This window comes from Electrophorus electricus, chromosome 10, assembly GCF_013358815.1.
Source record: "Electrophorus electricus isolate fEleEle1 chromosome 10, fEleEle1.pri, whole genome shotgun sequence".
Taxonomy (NCBI): Eukaryota; Metazoa; Chordata; class Actinopteri; order Gymnotiformes; family Gymnotidae; genus Electrophorus; species Electrophorus electricus.
In genome coordinates, this window is record NC_049544.1 from 12,552,305 (window position 1) to 12,579,976 (window position 27,672).

Consider the following 27,672-nt stretch of genomic DNA (forward strand, 5'->3'; position numbering starts at 1 on the left):
AGCGAATATTGTGTTATTGCATGATTTTACATTGTGGAGGAAGACCAACAATTGATTTTAACGTCTATTTAAACCACAGGGAACTAACAAAACACTATACCAGTGCTTATATTAAGTACACACTTAGGGACAATAATTAAAACTAGTCTCTTTTATTTGTTTTTTTTTACATTTGAATATTTGTTTTAGATCATGTAATTGGGAAAATTTCGTTGGTGTCTGGGCAAAACGTTTAATTACTCAACCATTTAATCTGCCCATTCACAGGGTAAATTATGTCTTAAAATCTAACCCAAGAATAAGGGGAGTGAAAGGTTTATGTTTCGATTACAATCGGAGCACGAAAAGCCGACACATCCACATATGAAATTGAAACACTTTAAACCTCGTTTATGTTTACGAAACATGTGATTCAATATTTCATTTATAATCAAAAACCAAGGTGTGGTTTTATTCTGTTCTAAAATCCACACCCCTTTGCCCGAAAATAAAATGCAAAATTGTATCTGACATAATTAAACTTTTAACACCCAGGATAGTTTCTCTAATAAAGCTTCGTTGTTTTGAATTGGATCATTTTCCGTGGCCAACATGGCGGAGTACGACTTGACTACCAAAATTGCTCACTTTTTGGATAGACATCTTGTTTTTCCTTTGATGGAATTCCTGTCTGCTAAAGAGGTACATAGAAATTGTGTGTGTTTATTTGAAGATAGAGATAGAGGGTGATGTGCCTGAAGTTATATTGTCTTTGCACGTGTGGGGATCTGCTGGAGTCGCTGAACATGTAGCATTAGCCAGAGCCTGTTAGCGGACAGACTGCGAACTTTGCAATTCGAGAAAGCTTTTGAAGTTACGTTAGTAAACTCAATTGATAACGTTTTTTTCTGCAGCCATCGTAGTGCTATTTTGTGCGGGTAGCTAGTTGTAATTTTAGTCAGTTGGGTCAGCTGTCTGATTATGTAGCTACATAACTATAATAATTATGTAGCTACATAATGTTAGCTAGCGAATTTAATAGCTAGAGATTTGGAATACAATAGTAGATAGCTAGCTAGCTAGCTAAATGATAATGATCCGCAATTTAGCAACATTACTAGGAAAAAAAACAATACACAGAACAACCATTCATTAGCAGTATATACCTGTCGTACCTTTTTATTGTGGTGTACCATCTGCCTGCCTGGTGTAACTGAGAAACGTCTCATTTAATAATGTTATTTACATACCCCCTCCCCTACAGATCTATAATGAAACTGAGCTTCTACATGGGAAGCTTGATCTTCTCGGTGCCACCAACATGGTGGACTTCGCCATGGACGTCTACAAGTGTTTGTTCCCTGGCAAGGAATTACCAAACTGTGAGCTCCATAGCCTTAAGTATACCATACCATTGGTACAACAGAACCTCTGCAGTGATATACCTAAGATAGTTTTGGGACCCTGTTTGTTAATAAGCAATGATATTTTAAGTTGAATTAAAGGGAATTTACAATTCATAAACAATTTGTCCCATTTCAGCCCTAAAAGAGAAGAGGAGAGCAGTTGTAGGCAAGCTCAGGCAACTTCAGTTCTTGTCTAGACCACTAGACAAATGCAGTCCGTGAGGTTGTTGAAGCTGCTAAGAAGCATGCATGTGATACCGGACATGTATACTTCTGATACAGAACTCTAAAGGTAGCTGTCCAGATGATCGCCTTGCTAGTAGATTTCCTAAATAGTTTACTCTGAGATATGTGGGAGAGATTTCATCATTAAGAGATCTTCATTTGTAAACATTTTCTCAAATAATGTCAAGAAAACTTGGAAGAAAGCCTTGTCTTTTAGTATAACATCTAAAGACACACATGTGAGCTTACTTTTATCAAAAAGACAGATAGACTTTGTTCTTTGTTCTTTTTAATCTTTTACATAATTAAGATTGGTCTATTAATCTGGCCCTTTATACTTGTCCCTGTTTCAGATATGCATTTGGGTTCATTAATAGTCATCTGTTGCATGGTTGATGAGTTAGAACTTTTCCCAGGGAAAGAAACAAGTGTGATCAAGAGGAAATTTATATTTTGTGGAAGCAGAAAAATTCAGACTTTGGTTAATTAGTGTCATTTCTTAGTGTCTAGGGTACCATTCAGTCAAAATTATGATGACTGACTTACAGTCAGCATAAGTCATTATTATTTTCAGTGTTTATTCATCTGTAATTGAACACAATTACTTTGTTTGATCTTTTCCCATGTTTTTCCTTCAAGTAGCTGAAATATTCTTAATGGGCATAGCCAGAATTTATGCTCATATAATGCCTGTGTGGTTTGATTCTACACATGTAAAGAATATTTATATTATGCAATAATAACAGTAATAATACTAATTATGTGTATATATTTACAATGTTTATTTTGTATTTTCTTTTTAAAAAGTAACTTTTTCTTAGTGTTTTAACAACTTTTGGTAGTTAATGTACAGTGAAGCATCAATTTGACAGTTTTTGGTTAAGGTACATTGATGGATTTGGTTAAGGTACATTGATCTTATCAGAGTTTTGCAGTGAATTACACTCACTAATTTCACTTTTCCCATTTAGAAAAGATACAAGTAGAATGCTACAAGGGCCTGCAGTATTCAGCGTATGTCTTTGGTGCTGAATTTGCCATAATTAAAAGATTTGGTTAAACTCATGTTTATTCTTTTCTTAGGTCTTCGGCAGGGTGTTCTTTGGTTTATCAATGACTGTTCTGTCCGTCAGCCGGTCTGCAGTTTTAAAGGAGCATGTTTATTTGTTTTATGAAGTGTACTCATTACTAAAACCACTCTTGTTTTCGAGACTCAACAAGCTAACAAACATTCACATCAGTATGCAGTCAGGAAGATCTTTGCTTGGTTGCAGAAATCATTATGTTTTCTTTTAGGCATTATGGAAGAATTTGTCATATGAGTTTTATAAATCAGTGTAGTATTGTGCTTGGACCACTACAATAAATGTAAAACTATAAACCCAGATACAGGCATGTCCATGGTGTGTATAGTGGTTGTTCGGTCACTCTGTAAAGAAACTCTCTCTCTCTCTCTCTCTCTCTCTCTCTCTCTCTCTCTCTCTCTCTCTCTCTCTCTCTCTCTCTCTCTCTATATATATATATATATATATATATATATATATATATATATATATATATATATATATATAAAGATATAAAGATACACAAGGACCAGGGGTTTGCTTCTTTTTTATATCAGATTTAAAAAGAAAATACAGAAAGTGACTGCATCTGATTAGATTTTTATTATTATTTTTAAATATATCATTTTGGACATTTGATGCTCTGCTTCATTTTTGGTTACTTTCATAGTCATTTGACCCTCTTTTTGTTTGCAGTTCTGGGTAAAGGGAGACTGCAGGATTTGTTTGTCAATGCTTCTTGTTCACATGGAGAAACCATTGAGCAGTGGACAAGTTTTGTCCTTGCCCATCTGTAACATGATGCGGTCACTGTTCAGTATGGCTTTTTTTCCATGTGTGCAACACAAGCAGTGGTTCATTCAGTCTCATTCTGAACCTGATACAATGAGTCACTTTGTTTCCATCGGCCTGTATTTTCTCAGGAAATTGTAGCAAATGGAAGTTTGTGGGCTGCCTCTCTGCCTCTTGTGAGGTACCTTGGTAGGTGGTAGGCATAGTAGACATCTTTAAAAACCGGTTTGCTTTTCGTTTCTCCAAAACACATTTATCACAGTTGAGGAGTACGCTGTGGCTTAAAAGCAGACGCAGTTTTAATTAAACTGCTCAGATGCTTGTCTGCTCCTAATTAACGAGTGCCTTTGAGGTTTATTTGTTCGATCTGAATATTTAGGGTTTCAGGGGGCATTTTTTGGTGTCTGGTGTTTCGCAAGTTAAAAGGCAACCAGGAAACATGGAACATTTCTCTGTTCTTGTGAAATAATAGCTGTGTTTTTGTGTCCACTCAGTCATTTGTACGCTAACTGTGTTTGATCCAGCTATAGGACAGGCTGTCCTTCAGAGCTGATGGTGTGTAGCAGGTGACATAGTGGTGAGAGATGCATTGAGGCCCATATGAGGGAGAAGAGGTGGATGAAACAAGGATGGACAGATAGAGAGAGACAAACAGATGGATGCAAGGACAGAGGTTGCTGCCATGGTGGAAGAGCTGTGATAAACTGCTGAGGCCTGAGTGTATCCACCTATGCAACTCAGCAACAGCACCTTCACCTCCACAGGGAGGCTGCTCCGGTCTTGGGATCACTGTCCAGGGAGGAGCTGCTGGCAGCAGATTGGCTGGAGGACTACGGTCTATTCTGCTGTCTCACATATCTTACACAAACACACACACACACACGCAGGCTCACATGAGGATGTAAACAAGTTAGGCACGAAGGCTCTGTGATTGGGAAGGCTGAAGGTTGGTTACAAGCAAAGATTCTCCAGGATCAGTCCTCTCCTAAATGGCCGTCAAGTGTGATTGTTCTCTATGCGCTCATTCCCTCTTCTGTTGTATTATAGTATTATTTCACAGAAACAGTGCAATAGGAGCATGCCTTTATAAACAGCCTTTGAAGCTCCCCTCAAATAAAATAAACTTGCCACCTCCTCTTTCTGTCTGGTGTGTTCAGTACCACAGTTTCATTTGCCTGTTCTTCAGAAGCTGGCCACATTTGGTGCGGGTGGGGGTTCAGAAAGTATGGTTACCAGTCCCCTGTACCTAGTCATCTCCTGCAAGTCACCAATTCGCAAGTCACATGAGCAGCAGTAGCTCATCGCTCAGTGCCATCCGACTGGGACACAGCCATTTATTGCTATTTGCCTTTGTCTCATTTTTGCTTCTAATTTTCATTCATTTTAATTTTAACTGTCCTTGATCTTTGAAATATAAATTATGCAGTAGAAAAACTTTGATTTCCGTTTTTTTTTCCTCTGTTATACTTACAAAAACAGTTTTGTACGTTCCTTAAGCTGATTACAACAACAAGAAATTGTAACCTCCAAAAAGGCCCTGCTGACCACAGAAGGCTTTTCTTCCCTCTCTGTTCCAGGGATGGGCGTATGCTGTTTGACTATTTGGCTGAGAAGCATGGTGTAAGTAATTCTGCTGTCTCCTCCGCGGAATTCTCATGACTCCTCTGTGAACTCAGCCTTGTTTTGGGGGGCCAATGGGAGGGGCAGCACTGAGCGTGGAGACGTTAAATGACTTCCCAAAACCTTAACTCATTTTCGGGGTTTTTATGGCTTGCAGAAATTTCTGCGGACATTTACTTTCTGTGGTGAATTGTTAAGAATAAACTAAACAGCTCCGGACCCATGGATCTGGCCGCAAAAATGCTTGGGGATTCTATATTTGACGGGACGGCACTCCCCTCCAACCCGGCATCCCACTGACCTGGGGCCTGTCCTCAGTGTACCTCAATTCACAGGCCCCAAGGCCTTTACTGCACTAATGCAGGGGCTATTCACATTTACAGCCCTCCAACAGGCCCCCCGAAGGGCACATGTCCCTCAGCTCTTCAGCCCATGCGCTGGCCTCCAGTTCGCGCAACCCCTCTTGCTGGGAAGTGAAAAGTGGCACGTGTGCAATTGCAATGAGCTCTCCATTGTCAAATGTTCTGACAGGCTTGGTCTCTCCCCAAGCATGCTGTTGAGGAAGCCCCATAACTCTGTCCTGTCGTCAGCATTTGCTGAGCTTGAAGAGTGCCTTGAAATAACATGATTTACATACACAAGGACGGTCACAGACAGTTTAAGATGCAAATGGTCACTCTTTGAGCCCTCTTGCTTTTCTCTGCAGTTTCGTCAGAAGTATTTGGACAGCCTATCCAAATACGAGTATGAGTGTGGGAATTACTCTGAAGCTGTGGAGTACCTCTAATTCTTCAGAGTCCTGGTCGGTCTCAAACCATACCAACAGCTTAAATAGACAATAACTATTTCATTGACATGATGCTGTCATTTCCACCAATGGGACTGTGCTGGGGCAATTATAGCCCTGAATAAGTTGCTATTACTTTCCTTTTTCATTAAGTGTGATCTAGTGTCTACTCTAAGTCTAATGGACAAACAGTTTAATTTTGATATAGGCTTCCTTTGTAAATGTTAATTAAGGAAACGTATTCATTCCCTTGGGGAAATAGTTCTTTATGTTATTATTTTCAGCACTGGACAGTGCCAAGTGGCCTTAGTTATGAGTATTATGCATACACTTAAACTTTAATTTTTATGAATAAAGTCAGTGATGAATGGATTCTGTTCTCTCACAGGTAGATGTACTGAAAACGAGCAGTTAGCAACACCGTATCTCTGTTTATTAGGAAAACAGTCAAACTACCCATTGCCTATTTTGTTTGGTTGGAATACATTAGTTTTTCAGCAATTTTGCACTCACTATAAGGCTTAAAAAGGTCTTGATGGGTAATTGTGAAAAGCAAATGCCATGGCCTGTTAACCTCTCTGCATGTCCTTGGTGCTAAAAATATGCTGTTCAATGACTCGGGTAAGAGTTTATACTGGGCTGAGTGCTCAGAGTCAGACTTCATAATAAACTCATAATCTGACTGCAGTTTGCTCACTGGCAATGCTGCTTTCTGTACATTATTAATGGGGAGCCTGTGGCCAGATCACACTCTTTTGGGATTCCCACAATTTGTAGTGCTTTAATACTATGTGTGTACAGCTAGATCTCTTAGGGCATGTGGAAATGTCACGATGACATTAGTTTCCTCCAGCAATTTTCTACGGTTGATTAACATTCCTTCAATGTGTTTAAAATGTGAAAAATGCCAATGCAGCATGAACACACTTGACTTTGGATCCCCTCTTGTTAGTTTTAGAAATCCCCAGCTCTTGTAAGACTCCTAGCTTTTGTGTTTTTTTTTTTTAGTTTTGTTTTGTTTGTTTTTGTTTAGTTTTTTTTGGTCTGGTGAAAGATTTAGACAGAGGTAGACTGAGGGTTTTGGATTAAATAATTTTCACCAGTGGAATACTTTGGAAATCAGATAATACCACCGTAGGTTTGTGGGGGAAGATAATTGCAGTTCACCGAGAGTACTGGCAGTATCCACGTTACAAATGCGTACTTCTTATTTCCTCAATAAACAAAGGGCTCATTGCTCGGGCTCTGGTGTGTGTGGTTTCTCTCCCACTGCCTGCAGAAATGAGTGAAAGATGAACTAGCGCGCGAGAATGGCCGAAGCACAGGGCTCCACGCGATGCTGGCTGGCTAGCGGGCGGAGGGTGGGGGGGTTAGCCTGGGAATAGACGGCCTGCGACCTGCTCCCGCCTCCCCTCCCTCACGCGCCCTGCCCGGGGCCACGCCGCCAGGAGAGAGGAACCCTTTGTCAGCGGTGCCCTCGGCTGGGAGTGTGCGGCGGGCTCCACGCCTGGCCGAGTTATCGGACTCCCCTGGCGCTGAGCGTTTCTCACAGAGCCATTTAGCCTGCCTTCTCGCGTGTAATGTGCACTTATTATTCAGATGGCCGGACAGAGCTGCACTCAGGGATGATTCATTAATGCTCGACTTGAGAAAATTGTCTTTATGTTGTGAGCAAAGTCAAACATTTGGTAATGAAGACCATGATCGTTGATGAGCTTCTTAGCAAATGGTGGGTGTGCTTGACAGTTTTTTGTGTTAGCCATTTCTGCTGTATTTGTTTTCATTGTGTCCTCTTATTTACAAAATCATCGACATGCTGTTTTGCTTATTTGTTTGTAGGCACTTGGGGTTTGCGGCAGTAGAAGGAAAGGCGTGCAGGCTTTTGTTAAATCTGTGTGTTAAACTGCATACCTTGACAGCGTTTCCATACTAAATCTAGCTGCAGTGTAAAAGTGCATTGTAACTAAATTTCAAAAGGTAATTCAAAGCCTTGGCATTAGACTCTGGCTCAGAAACTGCACACAACTCTATCAGATGCCTTACCATAAAACAAACATTAGCGCAACATGTATCTGTCATCTCTCTCATTTCTGTTCATCTTAATTGTGCATTCTAAAAAACAAAGCAAGCACTGGATTTAAATGCAGTGCAGGCATCCTCTATAAACATGATGTCAATCCTTTTTTTGTTTTTTCTTTTTTGCCCTCACATGACTTTTGAAATGGTACTACAAAGCCATTCTCATTCACTCCAAGCAGGCAGAAGTTAAAAAAATGAGACAGACTCCTCATTTCTAGAAAACATGAAAAATGGCATCATTTTCTATTTTACACACATCAAACACTTTGAGTAGATGAGCTCTTGGTACCGAGCAACCATGATTGTTTATGGCATTGCAGCTTAGTATAAATAAACCCAAATTGCTCAAAAGCTCTGATTTTGCATACTTCTTCCTGTAGCAAGCATGGTTTCAAACCCTTATATTGTTGACCCTCATTTATAGAACAAAGAGAATGGAAAAGCCATGCAAAGCTTGATTTGAGATAGAGTACCTGGCCTAACCAACTCCGCCCTCAGTCTCCACCTACGCTCTCCCTCATTCACGTCAGTCCTGCCGTCCCCTCATATGGCTCTTAGCTAGGGAGATGGTAGGCTCCAGAACTCATTTAACGTGGGAAATTTAACAGAGGAAGCCAGGCTTGCAAAATCCAGAGCCGAGGTCCTGTTACAGCACGGGTCCAGCGCAAAAAGAGCAACTTATTCATATCATCTGTTAATGCGGGGATTGGATGCTGAGAGTAAAGATTGAGTGTCACGTTGGATCTCTAGCACAGTAAATTTATTGTTGCTGGTCAGTCATCGAAAATGTGCCTGTTTGGAGAAGTGGTGGAAACTTAAGGTAACTGCTGGAAAAACCCAGGTATTGAAACTATTCTTGCATGGTCAGTGCTGAAAGCCAGGCAGTGTGCAAAAAGAGGCCATAATGACATGGAACCTTGCCAGACTTAGCAGGCAGGGACTTCAGGAAAAAAGAAAAAAAACAAACACTTTTAGAAATGAAATGTTGACCTTTATATTGGCAACACAGTGTTATCCCCTCCCCCCAGGACACACTCCCTTTCCACTGGACTATCTTAGAAGTTTTCTACTTTGAAAGTCATTTAAACTTTTCCATTTCCCCCCCTGCAAGTATATAGCTTTCTGCCTCCACTGTGCTGTGCTTATAGGAAATTGCATACAGTTTGTTGAATTTTCTCCAAGAAACTTGGTTTGCACATTGGGATAGTTCTTCTTGCTCTTTCTCATTAACAGGCTTCACAGAATTTTCAACATTTGGTTTCTTGGGTTAATAATGCTGTGGCCTAACACTTTGATTTATTATGTGCGCTCTTCCTGGCTTGACTGCTCCTTTGGCTGTGCTGGCTTGAGGTGCCATGATATCTGGAGACGATTTAAGAGCTTTGTGGACCTGTGAGAGGCACCTGCCTTGACTTCCTGCTTGAGTCACTGTCTCCCAGCCATGTGGTGTTATCATGGTTTCCTGAGGCCCCTTAGGAAGAGTCCAGTACATGGCCTCTCTGCAGGATGCCCTGCCTGCACTTGATTATCTATGCTTTTTTGTTTGTTTATTTATTTTTCTTTTTTGACATAATTAAGAACAGGAGTTTGTATCCCTTTGAAGTTGATTGTCTCTACAAAGATGACTTTTGTTAATTAGAGCCTATATTTCAGTAGATTGGACAAGTGTCTGTTTTGGCTTTTATAAAGTGACTCAGTAGGAAGTTTTCTCTTTCTAAATGGAACATTTGGAGTTTTTGTGTCATTGCACCAAAAAGCCCTGGCATGAATAGACTTAGAGCTCAAAGGTGAAGAGTGTGAGATTTGGCCCGTCAAGCACTTCTTCCTAGCCAACTGTTGGACTGGCCCTATAATTGCCCAGTATTCATACATAACTGCTGCATGGGAAGTTGTATCTCATCGTAGCTCCTGGCCAGACATCAGCTTGTTTGTCTTATTGTCTGAAGATCATTGTTCCTGCACTTCTCCAGGAGAAGTGACTTTTATTAGCCTCCCCACCAACACAAACACACACACACACACACACACACACTTGCCCCTGTTACAGAGCTGATCAAAGCCCCTGCACATGTGTTTAAGGGACCAGCAGCAGGAGCAGCACACTTCATTAAAGAGTCTTGGTGAAGGCCTTGTTCTGAGGTCAGGGCAAGGGCACAGCACTTTGGAGAGCTTTAGTCTCCACTCTGGGTGTCTGAACGAGTGAAGTGTTTGCATACCATAATAGGGATGGTGGTTGATTTGGTTTTGATGTAGGCTTATGGGATCCTCTAATGATTGAAACACACACTGTGGAAACAGATCGGAACCTTCCCAAAAACATGATAGCTTTAAGAGCATCTCAGTGGTCCAAAGTGTTATTGACTCTGCTTGTTACTATGATACTGATGCTAGGACAGTTTCGGGAAATACACCCAAAATGTTTGTTTAGTGAGCCTTACCCTTTTGGTGACCCTTTGAACCTTCTGCTCCTTGGAGCTGACTAACTGAACATTTCCCTTGACATAGCTAGCATTTGACCCTGAGCCTTGTTAGAACTCACTTCTTTAATGCATGCCATTACGCCACAGTCGAGCTGATCCTTCACCTTTCACCTCAAGAGACCTTTTCAACTTAACCTCATGCAGTAGAGCTCATTTTGAGTGAAACCAACCCACCGTGAGGCCAGTTGGATTTAATCTGTAGATATTGACATAAATCGTGATAAATCAGACAATCTAAAATGTTCCATGTTTAGAAACCCCCTTCTATTTGAGAGCTCGGATATTTTTGAGAGTTACAGCAAAACTAAACTAATCAAAAGACACCCTTAAAAAAAACACCAGAAATACATGCCAAATGTGCTTTCAGTTACCCCGGCAATCTGGGCGGATTGTGGAGGGCTGGGCTGGTGTGGGACAGTGGCTGCTTTATCACAAAAAGCAGCATATGAGGTTTTAGAAAAAGCTAAACAGCCTTTCATGGTCCATTTCTCTCCCTGTCAGACTTTGGTCCCTGAAGATGACTTGGTTTAATCCGTTTATCGGCCATAAATAAATAAAAATGTTAACTGTATCCAGCAATTGTGGCCCTGTAGGGGAGCAGGGCTCAGCTCCGAGCCTGGGTGGGGCTGCAGAGCACGGGCTGCAGGCTCTAATGTTTCTGCCCTCCCCTGACCGCTGCCCTTGAGCCCTTGAGCAAGGGACTTAACCCCACTTACTCCAGGCCTACTGCAATATCCGTCCCCCATTCCATGTCCATCGAGGTGGCCTTGAACAGAGCGGTGACCATTTGCCATTTAATAAATAATACATGCATGTTTTCTCTCAAGCTTAATGGTGTTTTATTTTTGCACGTGTGTGTGTTGTGCTGCACATGCAGGTCCCTGCGACGGATCGGAATGCGTTGAACTCCCTGTGGGGCAAGCTGGCCTCCGAGATCCTTATGCAGAACTGGGAGTCTGCTACGGAGGACCTCACCCGCCTGAGGGAGACGATCGATAACAATGTAATGCCCCACCACTCAGAATTCAATACTGAGCTCGGAGTCCTTTACATAGGTCGTGATATTGACCGCCTCATGTTTCAGCAAAGCACAACCACCACTACTGCTGCTGCTACTGTTGTTTTTCTCTCTCTCTCTGGCTCTCTCTCACACACACATAAATACTCACACTCTCACGCTTGCTCTTCCTTTTTCTTTCGTGCTTTCCTAGACGATCTTTTTTCTTCCTTTCATTTATTTTCTGGTTAACTGTCTTCCCTGTTTTGCCTGCAACTCCAGCTGAACCTTAATTGTGTAGTTCTACTACACGACCAGGAAAAGGTGTGAGGTGAGGTGTTTTGGCTTGGAGAAAAGTACAAAATTTTCTTTGACCTCTTAAATGCCTTTTGTGGTCCTGGATTAGACTGAAACAGTATTGCCAACTGAAGCTGAGCTTTTGACATGGAGTCGATAGCACAGAATGCAAATTTAGCAAACCCATTAACCAAACAAACAAAGGACTCTCATCACCTTATCCATCTATCTCTCCCTACCTCCCTCCTCTCCTCAGACGGTCAGCTCTCCTCTACAGTCTCTTCAGGAAAGGACATGGCTGATCCACTGGTCTCTTTGCGTCTTCTACAACCAGCCCAAAGGCTGAGACGTTACTGAGCTATTCCTGTACCAGCCGCAGTAAGCACCTTCAACAGCTGCATGGTTTCGTTCAAATTTTATTTGGCTTTAGTTTGGTCCTAATAAAATCGGATGAGGTAGGATGATGTACGGGTCCAGGTTGGAAAGCCCACCACAGTCTGTAAACGAAAATGCTGATGTTGTACTTCACAGTCCAGTGTCTCACACCACTGCTCCAAACTTACACATACACACACACACACGCAAACGCACAATAACAAACATACATGACCCCAGGGGCCCCAATGAAAGCAAGATGTCAGGTTTGTCCTATGAACACCAAGAATAATAGATGGCTTAGCCAACAAAGCATCTCAGCCCCAGAACAGGAGCTCTGGCTTAGATGACAGCTTCACATGACATATCAACAGTTTTTATAGCAAGCCACAATATGTAAAAGAAATCAAGCTCTTACGATAACAAGGCCTCGCTGTTTTTCTTAAGTGGTCTGAGTGAGTGTGCTTTATTTTTCTCCCTCAGACCTGTGCGCTTATACAATTTCTGCTGCAAGCTTGGATGGGAAATCTGATCCCACTACATTAAATGTACACTACACCTACTTTAAGGTTATATTTTTTTTCCCCAATGTAGTTTTGCGTGCTTGATCAGATGCCTGCACTTAATGTAAAGCTTGACGTCTCACCACAACACCCAAGATTAGGTTTATCTGCCTTTCAGCTACTCTCCCCTCCTCTGACTCCAACAGCAGATGATTAAGTGAGGCCAGACCAGTAATTACTAATAAGTACCTCACCATAGTGGCTGTAAGGATAGACTGAGGTTGCTAGTTGTGCTGTTGCAGGCTGGAAACCTCAGTGAGGCTTAGCCCTTCTCTCCTGCTGGTGACTGCTTGCTTTCTTTGGGCTGAGGCCAGGGCCACTGACCTGTGGATGTGAGCCTGGGCTGGGTGTTTGACCCTTGGGGTGAGCCTGCAGTGTAGGCTACACCAGACCTTCTCTGCTTACTGCAGCCTTGCTGCAAGGCTCTGAGACGGCGAGTCAGCTGGCTTTGCAGCGGCTCTGTGGATTTGGGTGCTCATTATACCAGAAGAATCTTTATGCTAGATTAAACTCTCTCAAATAGGTACTTCTAATTTGTGGTTGCACTCTTCAAGTCTAGGATCTTTCTATGTTGGCCACATACTTTATAGTTCTTTTCTCAACATTACAAAGTTTTCTCACCATTCCTGATTTCATGCTTGTTTTCAGAGTTGCTGCCTCAAAACAAGATTAGACTAGATCCCATGAATCTGAATCTCAATTTATGGTGTTTGGATACATTGCATATTATTGTTTACCACAACAGAGTTATGTTCATATTGATTGATAGTTTAACTTGAAGAAGAGCGTTATTAATCATGAATGGTCACCATAAAAGATAAATCTCTTTTCTAACCAATCATTTGGATATTATCATTGTACAAACATTTAAGCTTGTGAGTGTTTTGGTTCTGTTCAGATGGCAAATGTTTAGAAGACTTACCCTCAAGCTGATGATGATGATGATGATAATGATGATGATGATGACACTGCCATGCTGTCGAATGGATAGACAAACAAAATCAAAACCTGAAAGTTTTTAGAGAAGAAAAATGATATAGAAGTTTGGCTATCAAATTATGCAGTCTGTCCAAGGGCAGCTGGAGCGAGAATATTGTCATAAGATGATCTATGATTTAGGTGCAAACAGGAAAGATAATACTGAAGTAATACTATCCTTACCCTTACGCAGTGGCTCTGTGTGGCACGTGATTTGCCTCTAATTCTAATCCCAACCCCCACATGTATCATGAAATACATGAAACTGAAACTGCACAGCCATTCACTACATATCTGGACTTCTGTCTCTGCGCACTTTAAATCTCAAACCGCTATTAGAGCGAAAAATAGTTTGAGCATAATTGTCTGAGTGACACACATTTGGTAATATAAACTTACACCCTTGACATCTTTGTGAAATTATAAAGCAGTCTGTTAAGATGAATGGTGGTTACAAACTTAGCCATCGGGCTGCTTAGATAATTCTCTCCGTGTTGGAACATGAATCCCAGATATGGCATCATGACTCATGCAAGCAGGAGGGCCTTCGGAGCCCCCTCTGGTGAGTGAGTAGGTGTAAGTTAATCAGGAACATAGCATGCAGCGTTGTGGTTTGCCACCGACTACAAAGGGAGGAGGGGCCCACACCAGCCAGGATCACACGCCACCCGAACCCACTACCATTTTTAGCCCCGACATCTGAAGTGCCACAGGCCTTCTTGTCCCTCTAATTGTTTTGGCTAATTAAGCCATCCGCTGGTCTTCCTCTCTTCTAGAACGACATGTGTTTCTGCAGTCTGACCCGTAAGAGGGCTATAGTGGCTGGCCAAGGCAGGGCAACTCTACTTCCTCTTCCAAATTTAATTTGATCCTCGTAGGAGGTTGTGGCAGAAGTGTGTGTGGGGGTGGGTGAGTGGGTGAAGGGTTCCGAGATGTTCACTCCGATACCACAGGCACCAAGGTTGTCCTTCCAATTGACTTGATATGTTAAGTGCACCTTAAAAGGAGCTCTCAGTCTTATGACAAGGCGTCCGTTGTGTGTGTATGTTTTTCCTTCCCTTTTATGATTGAATGCTAAGGTCTGTCCCCGGCTGCAGAGAAGAAACTTTGTCTTGGGTTGTAATGGTAGTGCTACTCAGTGCTCAGTCTTGCACTCCATCTACAGCTAGTTGACCTGTGGCTGAAAAACAAGCCCCTCGTGGGTAGTATTTCACCTGCTGGCCAGGCCGGTGGCCATTGATCCATATCTAGGTAGGGATTTTCCTTCTCTCCCCTTCACAGTGGCACCAGTGAATAAAGATGCTTTCACCATTACCGTCCATGTTTTTTTTATTTGTGTTGGTTTTTGTTTTTTTGGTCAGTAGCCACCCCTATTCCCTACTGACCATAAAGGAAACCTTCCTTTGAAGTGTGTGTCCTGCGTTCCCAGGTATCTTGATGCTATTCTGGCCATGTGCCCACATATTCTGCCCTATCTGACCACAGCTGTCATCACCAACAAGGATGTGCGGAAGTGTAGGCAGGTCCTGAAGGATCTGCTCAGAGTCATCCAGCAGGTTTGGGGCTATGGTTTCTTACCCACTAACTGTTTAACTAGGACCTGCTCCTGTATGCGGGAGGGCACTCGCACTCATTCATGTGGCCAAGTAGGTGTAGGCAATATCACTGATCAGATCCAGCACTGCCCCTCCACCCCCATGCCCATGTATTGGGGAAGGCACTGAAGACCCCATTGCAGTCACGTGTGCTTGCTTTCCTCTTTGAAGGATCATTTAAAATAAAAGAGACCCTCCCATAACAGATAAACAAAACACTGCTTCTCATTTGATCTGAAAACCACCATCACTTCAGCATGCCCCAGTAGGGAATTGTCAACGGTCTGTGTGTGTGTGTGTGTAAGTAATTGTGTGATTGTTGAAAAAAGAAATGCACAATCTACATGTCTGAGAAAACTTCGAGTCTCTCCAGGTCCCTACACCAGGCCCACGAGTCTTGAATCCATTAAGTGTGATGAATGGAACTGGACTGTCTGATTGTAGTGTTCCAGTGTCTCATCATCCAGCAGCAGTAGCTTCTTCAGAGATCAGTGGCTCTGAAATCTAAATAAGAGCCGTGTTTCCAGCCCATGGGTAATCTCTTAAACATGCGAGTCAGTGCGCTCAGCGGCCCACTTGCGCTGCTCTCTCCTCTCATGGTTTCTCAGACATGCATGGTATTTATATCCTGGGAAGACCCAAAACCTGTATCAAGTATCCCAGTGGGGCTCATCTGCTAAAAGCATTGTTCTGAACCTTTACAAATCATACAAATGTTTATAGATTCGGGAGAAAGGAAAAGCCACTCTTTAAAGACAGATGGATATGGACAAAAACATTTTCTCACATGTTCCTTCAGACACCACAATGAAATGTGGCTGGAAAATAATCTTTGCTGTTGTTGTTGTTTCCTCCTGTCCATTCAGGAGTCCTACACCTACAAAGACCCTATCTACAGAGTTTGTTGGAAATGTCGCATGTGAACTTTTACTTTGATGGCGCTCAGAAAAAGTTAAGAGAGTGTGAATCGGTAAGTTGCAGGTGTCTTTTTAATTTGCGTTTTTCTTAGCTTGGTTTGGAGGTCATTATCAAAGCCGTTGTGCACGTCTAAAAGCCAAAAGATTCTTCAGTATCAGACACATCAAGATTACTTAACACATAAAGCTTCTGTTACAGAATGCATTCAGGGAAGTAAACCTGTATTTATTATAATAAGATCATTCAGTTTGATTTTTCTGTCAACAGAAAGTCTACAAGTTATCAGTTTGCTTCCATCACGCCTCTGGTTCCTTAAGAACAAGTAATAAGAGTGCGCGTGGCGCGGGCCCACGCCTGGTCGGAAGAGCCCCAAGAACATCCCAGGGTGCTGGTGGGAGTAATTAGCGGAGTTGTGTCATGAGCTGTGCTTGCCCACAAATGGCCTCCACTTTTGTCTCGGGGCCTGAAAGGAGCTTGAGAACCTCGACCGCTCTCTGTGGGTGTGTGTGTCATGGGCCAGGCAGAGAATGCCTCTCGGAAAGCCTCTGACTCACCGTCTGTTATGTTTTTATGATGCCCAGTAAGCGTCCATCAGCGGGATGGTTAACAAGAAGCACTTTTGGTGTGTTGAGGCAGGCCCCCACATTGGAAAGAGCCTCCTGCAGCTCTGACTGGGCCAAGGGTCTGTGTTTTCTCTTTGGTTTGTAATGGCTTTGTGTGATGGCCTGTACAGTACAAATCACCATGTGATTTGCTTTGTCATACAAGTGTCTTTATGGTCAGAGCATGGAGTCCTAGTGCCAGCAGAGCAATGCTTAGAAAAAAGGTACCAGTCATTTAAGGTGTATGTATAAGGCAACATTCATTTAGGATATAAGTGGGTGTTGACAGACACTTTCGGTTTTTCCAGTGAAGTTTGGTAGGATATGATTTCCCCCCTTTTCTTTCCCCTTATTTCTTCATATTTTGGTGTATCATAGCTGGTGTACATGGAACATTAATTCTAAGCAGCAGCCTGTGCCTGTTGCGTTCTGTGGTCATGACCAAACTTGGCACATTTTCCTAGTGCCCTGACCCTGGAAAACGTTAGTATTAAACATAAAGTTGTTTAGTAATGTTCTACACAAACTTAGTGGCCAGATCTTTCATAGTATTGCATATAGTTCGGCATTTGGACGTTGTCTTTGTATGAATAAATCCAGACATGTCCTCACAGTGCAGCTCTTGGGTGAATTAAACACCCTAGGCTCTGCACTCACAAGGCTTCTAAGTAGAGCGGTTTAAAAGGTCAAGCACTTTGTATACAAAATTGTTAAAAAAGACAAACTTTTTATGCCTGCCTTTGCCTTCTTATTCCATAATCATTTATACTTACATGTTGATTCTTTTTTATGGTTTCACATCTTGTGATCTAAGTAATGCCTAGAGCATACTTAATCAGGGTAGTGACTAATTAGGGGCTGTTCACACGATGCACAGCCTTCAGCGCAGGGAAGGAGGTGAGAGTGGTTTTGCAGGTCCAGTGGCCAGAGGGCTCTCCCACTGCAAGATCAGGCAGGTGTGCTAATTACCACCACTCTCAGAAGACTTGTCCGCTTAGCATGCAGAGTGTAATGGAGATTTCCCTAATGGTTTGATCATTTGGACCTACCCAGACATAAAAGTCTCAAGTGTGTGCGATTTTGAGTCTCATTTTCATCCTTGCTTCTTGCCGATAAACGTTTGGAATGAAAAACATCTGGCCTGATCAAATGGGTTCCCTCACAGAAGTAAATGTTTATAAATCATGTCACTGGTTTGGTGGGGGTATCATTTTTCTGTTAACATGGTCTGTCCTTTTTTCTATTATTCTTACATACAATAGTCTGTTTTCCTTGACTTTTAATGTCATATGCTTAATGTTAATTTTACCTTGAGGTTCGTAGTACAGCAGCTCTGAGTATTAAATATTGTGCCAAACTGGCTGAGAGGACAGTGAGAAAATGAGACTACGTCTTGTTACTGTTATACTGAGCACTCCCCCCCCCAAATCCAATGAATATTGTTTGTGTGATTGTGCAGTTCAGTGTATGTTTGCCATTTGACTGTAGTTGTCATTGGCTCGATGTAGTTTGTAACAAGTATGTTATGCATATCCGTGGAGAGCAGTGTTAAACAGTTTTTAATCTTATTAAAGGTAAAAATATGTATTTCAAAACCTTGTATAATACACTTAAAAATACATTTTTGTATTGTTTTAAAAACAGTAAACTAAGAGTTTGTCTTGAAAAACACAGATGACAGTAATTATGGAACTTAAGTGATCTTTTTTTCTGGCTTAAGATAAGCAATGTCACTGGTGAAATGTGCGCCGGCTGATAGAGCCATGTAGTTGGTATCTCTTCAAGCAGAACAGCCGCGATAGCGGCAAACAGGGCCTAAGCAAACATTGCGGGGGCTTGTGAGGGCAGGGGCCTGTGAGCATGTGAGTGTGGGGTCCTGTGAGTGCGAGGGGCTGTGAACATGTAAGTGGAAGGCCCTGTGGGCATGGGGGCCTGTGAGCGTGTGAGTGCGGTGCCCTGTGGGCCTGTGAGTGTGGAGCTCAGTGAGTGCGAGGGCTTGTGAGCGTGTGAGTGGAGGGCCCTGTGAGTGCAAGGGCTTGTGAGCGTGTGAGTGTGGGGCCCTGTGAGTCTGAGGGCTTGTGAACATGTGAGCTCGGGGCCCTGTGAGAGCAGAGACTGTACCCAATGCTGAGGATGGGCCTGCAAGTGAAGCATGCAGCAGGCATGGGCGGTGATCACATGCCTTCACCACTGCGGAATGCACTTGCCCCATAACACTCCGCTCCACAGCCTACTGAAAAGGTGAGTGTGAAGTGGAAGGCTGAGGTGGGGAGGAATGAGAGTTCCAGGCGTGTGTGCGCACTGGGCAGCACACAGCTGGGCTCTGGGTCTGGGATTGTTATGAGACAGCAGAGCATCCGTGTGAATGCAGTGGCAGTGTAAATTGGTTCCACTGTGCAGCTCGCCAGGCACTGTGGCAGTGGGCGAGATGAGTAGCGATAAGACGAAGCCACTGCGGCGGGCTGGGCGCCTGGCTCTGTTCCTGCTCTCTTCCGGCTCTGTTCCTGCTCTGTTCCTGCTTGCTTTCATGTGGAAACTGAGGAATTCCAAGATTTGCGGTTGATTTGGAGTGTTGTGAATGGCCCAGATCATGCTTTTCTATTTTTTTTCCTTTGTCCTTCTAAATGGAGGTTTTCTCCTTTTATGACAATTGCTAAAGCAAACTTCTGAGCATTGAACTTTAACATGGACGTATTAGGAGCAGACCCCGTCTTTTTCTAATCATTGTATAGGGGATGGTTTATTACCCCACTCCTTAAGTGTTCAGCAGTATCTTTAATCAGCATTTTAATCTCCTGAAGGTGCTGCTAAATGATTTCTCCTTGGTGGTGTGTCTAGAAGACTTTATTGAAAATGTTCATCTCTTCATCTTTGAGACCTTCTGCAGAATTCACAAGTGCATCAGTATAAGGTAACTTAGAGCTTTCCAAACATAAGTCAGGGGTCAAGGTTTCAGCCAAGCTTGAGTAACACGGTAGTTACACAAGGTAATGCCTCAGTAATAACGTCTCTGGCAGTAAATGACCTGTAAATGTCTGGATGGTTGAGCACAGATTTAGACTAGTCCAGTGGTCTTAGTCTGGCCCAAGGATAAATCAGCAATTATTGAGTGTTATGAATATTTTTAATGCTTGGAGCGTAAAAAAAGCAGCAGTTCTCCAAATGTGTCCACAATGTGGCATTGCTTCCTGCTTCTTTCTTCAGTGCTCCCATTCCACTCACATCCTTTTTATTACCTAGCGTGCTAGAGGAAGTATGTCCAGAGACCAGCTGCCAGCACCTCAGCCTCTCCCCACACACACATACAGAGAACCAGACATCGCAAGCACATCTACTCGTATGCTTTCAAGCAGTTCTATAGAGTTTAAATATTACCCGTAGGAGGCCTGCACCCAGAGCTCTCCATTCAGTGAATACTACAGAAGCTCATTCTTTCACATCCCTTGCTGCCCTCTTTCTCTCTCATTCACACACACACACACACACACACACACACACACACACACACACACACACACACATATATACATGTGCACACACACTGCCATTAAGATAAATCTCTTGCTTTCAGTTCAGTGCTGACAAAATATTCAAAGGCATGTCTACAGTTAAACAGAGTGACCAAAGCTGGTAAGGCTACAGAGTAAGCAGGGATTGCTTTTAGTTACAGTTCTTATTGGAACCTGTTTTGTAGACCACTCACCCACCTCCTGCCCTGCATTGAGTGGGGCAGGTGTTTTATTGCCACTTTACTCTGGTTGCTCTTCTTTATTGCCCATTTTTATGGTATACACCCAGCTTTGTAGGTTTCCAGAGAAGACACATGATGGTTTGAGTTGCCTTTTTTCCCCCCCTGTTGGAAACAAGGCAGTGGGGAAGCCAGGGACATTTGGGCGGGTGACATTGGTCTCCCTCTACCTGCTTATTAGCGCTCCTGCGATAGCACGCAAAACAGCGAGGCATGCACTGCTGCACTCACCGTTTAACAAGCTTTTTGTAAGTAGTCGTCTGTGAGCATCTGTCCAGCAATGTCGTTTCCCTCCCTCACTGTGTGGAGCGGGAAGCACATGGCAGGCAGCGGCTGGGGATTTAACAGGTTGCATCCACCTCAGGGGATTTCTGGCATCTTCTAAAACGCAGCACGAACACATGCACGCACATGTGGGTACGCACACGCTGAACTTTTCCAGAATTACCTGTTTGTTTATTTGGAATTATTTGTCTGTTTATTTGTTTAGATAAACATACAAATTTAAAATGTAAAATTACAGATTTATTACCTGTTGTTTCGAAAAAAAAAGTTTGTCTTGTTTTAGTTCACAAATTCACAGACATTAGTGCATTATATCAGACCGCTTTGGACACCCTGTTTCTTCCTGTATATTGAATGAATTCTGTAAACAGGGGAAATGTTTGGAATTTGATCAGACGCTGCCCAAATCTTTAGCTGCCGATAGTCTGGGATTGATTACAAGCCCTGTCTGTTCTTGGCTGTCTTGTTCTAGTAGGATAGTAGGAAACAGTTATTTGATAAAGACCACAGCTTAGTGGTAGAACTCAAGAGATACTAGAGTTAGTAGCTACAATTGCGATAATTTATTATCTGTTTGTTTTAGGTTTTTCAAAGTCTTAGAAACAATGCTAGATCCTTTTTAGTGTGTATTGAATAAAGTTTGTTGATAAAGGGAGGCTTCTACCCAAGCATAGATTTACATGCACCTCAGGCTTCTTTATAACATGGACATTTTTACAGCTGCTCACTGTGACAGTTTCATAGGCTTTTTTGCTTTTCATCCTCAGCAATGCCATAAGTAAAGTAAATCTAAGAGTAATTGAGCAGTTTAATGTAGAAGACCCAGTAGAAGTGTGATGCCATGGTTTTACTTGAAAAACTTTTTCATCGGTTTTCCTGGACATCTGATATGTTCATTTGATTAAAAAAGATCTGTGTACAAATCTCTGGCATGGAGTTTGCATTTTCTTTTTTACATCACTAAAATCTAAGGGAGTTTTGATCTCCAGTTGTGCACTAGACTGAAATTTTGTGCCGTAATCTCAACATGTTTAAAATAAATAAACTAAAATCTTGAAAACTCAGTATTTCAGTGTAATAACGGACAGCTTTCTCTATATTACAGTTAGTTCACTGACTACTGACTAACTACTGTGGTCATTTTGGTTTATTTTGAAAAAAATTAGAAAATTCAGTTTTACTCTAAACCTTCAGGGGTCTCTCCAAATGGCATGGAATGTCTTCATGCCTTCATATGGAAGTGTTTAGCAATGCATTTGTTAAACTCCACTATGTTAAAAAGGGGGCACTTCTGTGGTTGGTGTTCTCCCTGGACTCTGCTTGTCCCAGCTTTAATGCCTGACCTCTCTGTTAAGCACGAGGCTCCTGGAGCGAGACGGGTCTCCCCGGTCCTGCTGGCCCACAGTCAGAATTGGATAAATCAGTGGAGAGGAGCCAATGAATGTAGGGATTGATGTGAAAGCGATCTCCACCACCACCCACCCCCTGCACCTAAGGACCTAGGTTAGGTCTGCGTAAAATGAGCCTGCAGCAGGAAAAGGCAGCTGGCCTCCAACAACCAGGGCAGGCCATAAGCACTGAAGGTCCATATTTTTCCCCACTTCCTGTTTTTTTTTTTTTTTTTTCTCATCTGGTTTTGTGCAATTCCTTTTGCAGAAATATGTTTCTAATGAGATTACACCGATTCAGTCCTAATACCTCCATCTTTGGGATATTTTCCCTGCTTCAAATTGGATCAGGGCATGCAGGCATCTTGGTGTGTATAAGCAGGGGCTGACCTGGATTTGTTAAATGAGCATGTGCAAAGGTTGTCTGGTCAGTTCCCTTCAGAAGAAACACAGTCATGTTTATTTTCATCCAGTCTCTGGCTGTGACTTTGCTGATACAATGGCTGGACAAATGTTTGCTTCCATCTGCCACAATCAACAATTTGACCAATTTGAGTTTTTTAAAGTGACCTTTGATGCTAACCATTTAGCATCTGAGAAGGACCAGAGCCTAGTTCTGCCTCTCTTTAACAGAAGTACAGCACCGGAGAGAGATGTTCTGAATGACCCAGTGTTCTAATTGGTTTCCTGTGCCTTTTTAGCTGTAATTGGTAATCAGTCTGCAACGTGCTTTGCTGTGCTTTTTCGAGATCTGGAAGAGCACAGCTTTCATGTTTCCCTCTCCAGGCTCTGGAGTCTACAAGCATTCCTGTCTCCAATGTCAATAGGGTCCTCTGCTTGATTTTGGACATGTGTTAACCATCACAACCTTAGCCCTTCTGATTTGACAACTGGCACTTTTGGTGGTGGTTAGGTCTTAAATAATGAGCTCTATAAGCAATCTACCTTGTCATATGTCATTTTCTGCATGTTGCTGCGAGAGTAAATGATATCAGCTGTCAGTTCTGCCAGGCTGAGCACGGGCTGCGTGAGAGGTGTTTTTTACAGGCTACTAGGTTGCCTTTGTATATGTGTAGTTCTGACTCCTTAGTGATCACTCATATCATTCTAATATCCCATGCTCGGTACATGATGCTGATATGTTACAGCTTTCTGAACGTGTTTTTATGAATGTGGATAAAATGGTTAGAATGAATAGAGTATTTGTACTGATTCTGAGGTATGGCAAACATTTTAGATAAGGTAGTTTTAAAGGGCATCAAAGGGCAAACAACATAAGCCTTGTTTTTGGTAAATGAGAATAAAGAAACTTGGTCTACCCAAATCCAATTCTATATATTCAGTCAGGAAAGTCAGATTTTGGAAGAAATGGCCTACAGTGCCAAAGAAGACCTGGATTTTGGAAAGACAGATGAAAAGGCATTTGATCAAAGAGCAGTGGTGCCTCCACCTTCTCTGCGGGAGCCTGTAGCCATATACAGGCCTTGGTGGCGTTGAGCTGAATGCTGCTTTTCTTTGTCAGGGGATGGAGTGAGTGGACAGCAGAGGACCTTTAAGACTGCCTGATGAGTTGAGGGCCAGTCTGTCAAGCTCTCTCAAATGGACTAACTCTCTGGACTCACTTCATCACGTTTCCAGTTTTGGAAGGACATTTCTATTTGTCTGTCATCATTACCTCAGCCTCACTCCATTGCTGCACAATGATGTAATTGTATTCCTTTTTTATGGGCTTCTTAGTCCTGGCACAAATCATCATTATTGCTTTGCTTACAAAATGAAAGGCATTTGTCACTCTGGGATACTGTTCCAAATACTGAGGTTTGACAGCAAACTCACCTTCCCCCAGCACTTAGGTCAGGTCTATAATGCCTATGCCTACATGTTTATTTATGTACGTACACATGAAATGCACAAGTTATGTAGCATTTACGAAGAGTTATGTGTAGCACATAAGCATTCCCCTCAGCCACTTGTCCCAACAGCCTCTGTTTGTTTGCAGCATGCTGGCAGACAAACTGAATATGACTCCCGAGGTGGCAGAATGATGGATTGTCAACCTCATTCGCAATGCCAGGTTGGACGCTAAAATTGACTCCAAACTGGTGAGAAGTCACTGTCTGCTCATATTTGTTTGTTCTGTGTCACTTTCTCTCGAGCATCCCAATGCTCAGCTGATTTTTCCCTTCTCCTTGGTTCTTGTGCTCTCTCTCTCTCACTCTTACTCACTAACTCTCATTTCTTTGTCGTACCTTCCTCTCTCTTGTTCTCTCTCAGCTCTTGTATAGTGTTAGTGTTGGTGCTAGTCAGGAAAAAAATTCCATACTTTTTGGTGGTGGCTTTTCTACCTTTTCTGTAGAAAGTTACTTGGACATAATCGATCAAGTTTTAGTTTGGTGACCCAATGAGAGGTTCCACCTCAGACACACTCCTTCACTGAGACTGGAAAGCTGTGTTATTACGGCCTTTCTGCAGTACCAAATGTCATCACACACCCACCATAGAGCAGGTCCTCTGTAATCTCCTAAATCACACAGCCTTATAATGGTCTGGCCTAGAATTAGGCCTCCGTGTTTGGGACCCAGTCAGCCTGTGTTGAGATAGCGACTGACGATGGAGGCTTTGCGTGGGAACCAAAAGGGCTCAGTGTTTTTCCACTTCATCTAGTCCTGAGCCAGCCTCCTACCTTTGGCAGGGCCATGTAGTCATGGGCAACAATGCCATGTCTCCATACCAGCAAGTTATGGAGAAGACCAAGAGCCTGTTGTTCTGCAGCCAGATGCTGGCCATGAACACTGAGAAGAAGTTGAGCTACAGCACCAGAAACAAGGTCAGAGCATCTCTATCACTTCCACCCCCACCCCCCACATGCCATACGTCCAACTTTTATCTGATCTCATCTCTCGCTGTTTAACTTGCACCCTGTAGTTTACACACGCAAATGATCTGTCCAGAGAGCAGAGCTCTAAGAATGTTGAACAGCCCTCAACCCAGAGCTATCTTTACACGGTATAAACCAGTAAGAGCAAGTTTAACAGAGTGAGGGCTTTCATCAGACCATTCTTCTTCAAAGCACTAATGACAAGGTAGATGGTAGTGCAGCCGTAAAGAAGAAGGCCTGGGTCCAGTGACTCAGCTCTGCAGAGTAAATAACACACACTTGCACACAAGCCCTTGTGAACTTAACTTGAAACTAGAATTCCCTACACTTAGGAATCGCCACAGATGTTTTGCTTGGGGTCCAGTCGGTCACTTTTTGATCTTTGTGTGTGTACACATGCTTGTGTATGAGTGTGATGTATATGCTGAATGCCTAAGCTAGCCTTCCCAAATGTGTGTGTCCTGAACTTTTTGAAAACCTACCTTTTTTCAAATGCTTAGTGTGCTTTTCCAATGCTTTTCAAATTGCATTGTCCAATATGCATGCAACATGACTGAAGTCCATTAAAATGTATTTATCAACTTATGTTACAGTATAAAAACTGTGTTTAGTCACATTTGTAAGGAGAAATCATAAAATGCTTTATGCAGAGTTTCATGTGGGACTCTCAGTAAGTTACCTACAGTGCTAATGAATCTAATCTAACACACAAACAATGTGATCTCAAAGGCATAGAATAATGTAGTTCCATCGTTAAAAAACTTCATACACTACATCCATCACCAGGCACATACAACCTACCAGCCATAAACATGTCTCTTGTATTTAATGTGAATTGGGTAAATAATGTTTGGCCCTCTCGCCCTCTTTCCTTAGGCACCAAACTGGGCTGCTGTGTTCTTCCTGTTAGTCTTCAGCATTCCCAACCTGCCACTGACCATGTCCTCGCCCTCCTCGTGACCTTCAAAGGAGTGTGAGAGGAGCCTTATTTTACATCTGGAATTCAATAAAATATTTTACAAAACACCATTACGAAACCTTTTTCACCCCGTGCATACTTTTTTATTTCTGGACATTACTAACAGTGGTTGAGGCTAACGTGGTCAAACTCCTTTCCTTAACAGATGAAGTTTTAATGTGTGCACTGAGTCACTGAGTGGGACGGGAGTCGAGTCTATGTTTTCGCGAAGCAGTGCATGTATGTGCCGTAATGATAAATGAGTGTTTAGTCTGCTGCATTTTACGGCTTTAAACCATAGTGGCCTGCCGCACCTCTGCAGTGGACGCACTTGCACATGGGAGGGGAGTCGGGGACCGGGGCATGCTGAGGTGATGTCAGCCAGCTCCTTACCCTACTCGATGCCAGTCATGCCTTCTGTCTGTGCACGGCGACGCTGGGGACTCATAACCCTCCATTAGCCAACAACACAATCAACTTAATGCCCCCTCCACCTTTACCTCCACCCGTCCTCCTCTTCTCATCTGGATCACAACAGCTGTGTTCTCTCTTTTTCTCCCTCTATATGTCTGTCTCTCTCTCTCTCTCTCTTGCATGCTTACTGTCTCCATCACTTGCTATCTCTCCATTTTGCTCTCTTTCTCACACTCACACAGTGGTGGCTAAGACTCAGTCCATGTCTGTTTTGACCTCCCCATCAGCTGACACATTTATGAGTGCTGTCTCTCTGGTTGAGTGAACAGGGGGCTTACAGCTGCCATAGTGTTCAGGCTCCAAGCCAGACAACTAAAACGCTGACGTCACCTTTACTTCCACAGCAATGGAGGGAGAGAGGGAGGGAGCAAGTGAGCAAGTGAGCGGGTGGGCGGGTAGGCAGATATCCACGATGGGAGGAGGCAGCTAAAGTGATTGGTTTGCCATGACACATTATGAAAATAAAGCTCTACTATCCCTTAATTATCACATGTACCTTAAAGAGTGCTGCCTCAGATGTTGTTTTAGTACGACATCCAGACCAGCATCAGACATGTGGTTGATGAACCTCTCAACTACGTCTGTCGTTACTCAAAATAAACAAACAACAGTGCAAATGGTCCGCACAGAATTTGGTTAAAACAACTACATGACCTTTCCTTTTGGTGTTTTTCATTTTTTAATCATTTTTTCAATTCTTCATGGTTGCAGGTATTGCCATTAAAAATGGCTTATAATGCAACCTTTCTCATGTTTGCTGGTTGTCTACATACATGAATAAAGCTTTTCTCGTTGTTTTGACATAATTAAGGATTTAAGTTAAAACTATAGCTTTACCCAGAATTAGAAGGGACATAACCTTTTCATATGCTGTTGTCACTCATTAAATGTGGATGAAAATTCTGTGTTAAGGTTGTGGGCATTTGTAAAAATAAATAAGGTTGACATCAAACTAGCAATTTCTTCTAATCAGAATTATGCAGTAGGCTTTCAATCACCCTCAAAACTACACACGCTAAAACATGCACCATATATTTGTTAAATTCTGCCTTCGTAAATCTCACTGAGCTGCTGGGTAGGCTGTGGTGTTGCTACAGGTTCAATTCCTGAGAGGTTCTTTGAAATGAGAAATTACACATTTAATGTTACATATTATGGTTAAATAAGCCTAATCCTACTTTTTT

General features: G+C 42.6%; 1 protein-coding gene and 1 long non-coding RNA gene across 2 annotated transcripts; one reads left to right on the forward strand and one right to left on the reverse strand.

Moving 5' to 3' along the window:
• The first annotated feature begins 581 nt into the window (after positions 1-581).
• eif3ea (eukaryotic translation initiation factor 3, subunit E, a) lies at positions 582-27,388 on the forward strand. Its single transcript, XM_035530491.1, is given in 15 exon segments — positions 582-681; positions 1,244-1,361; positions 1,522-1,603; positions 4,110-4,139; positions 5,044-5,086; positions 5,793-5,888; positions 11,310-11,435; positions 11,983-12,104; positions 15,072-15,198; positions 16,104-16,130; positions 16,133-16,207; positions 19,559-19,668; positions 24,178-24,280; positions 24,871-25,005; positions 25,933-27,388. Coding segments are annotated over 15 exon segments (1,368 nt in total). The 5' UTR covers positions 582-591; the 3' UTR covers positions 26,017-27,388.
• On the reverse strand, positions 12,127-15,165 carry LOC113586266. The gene is made up of 3 exons (XR_003411592.2): positions 13,587-15,165; positions 12,989-13,123; positions 12,127-12,223 (listed from the first exon to the last, which is right to left on the reverse strand). It is a non-coding gene; the product is annotated as an uncharacterized LOC113586266 (long non-coding RNA).
• Positions 27,389-27,672: the final 284 nt, after the last annotated feature.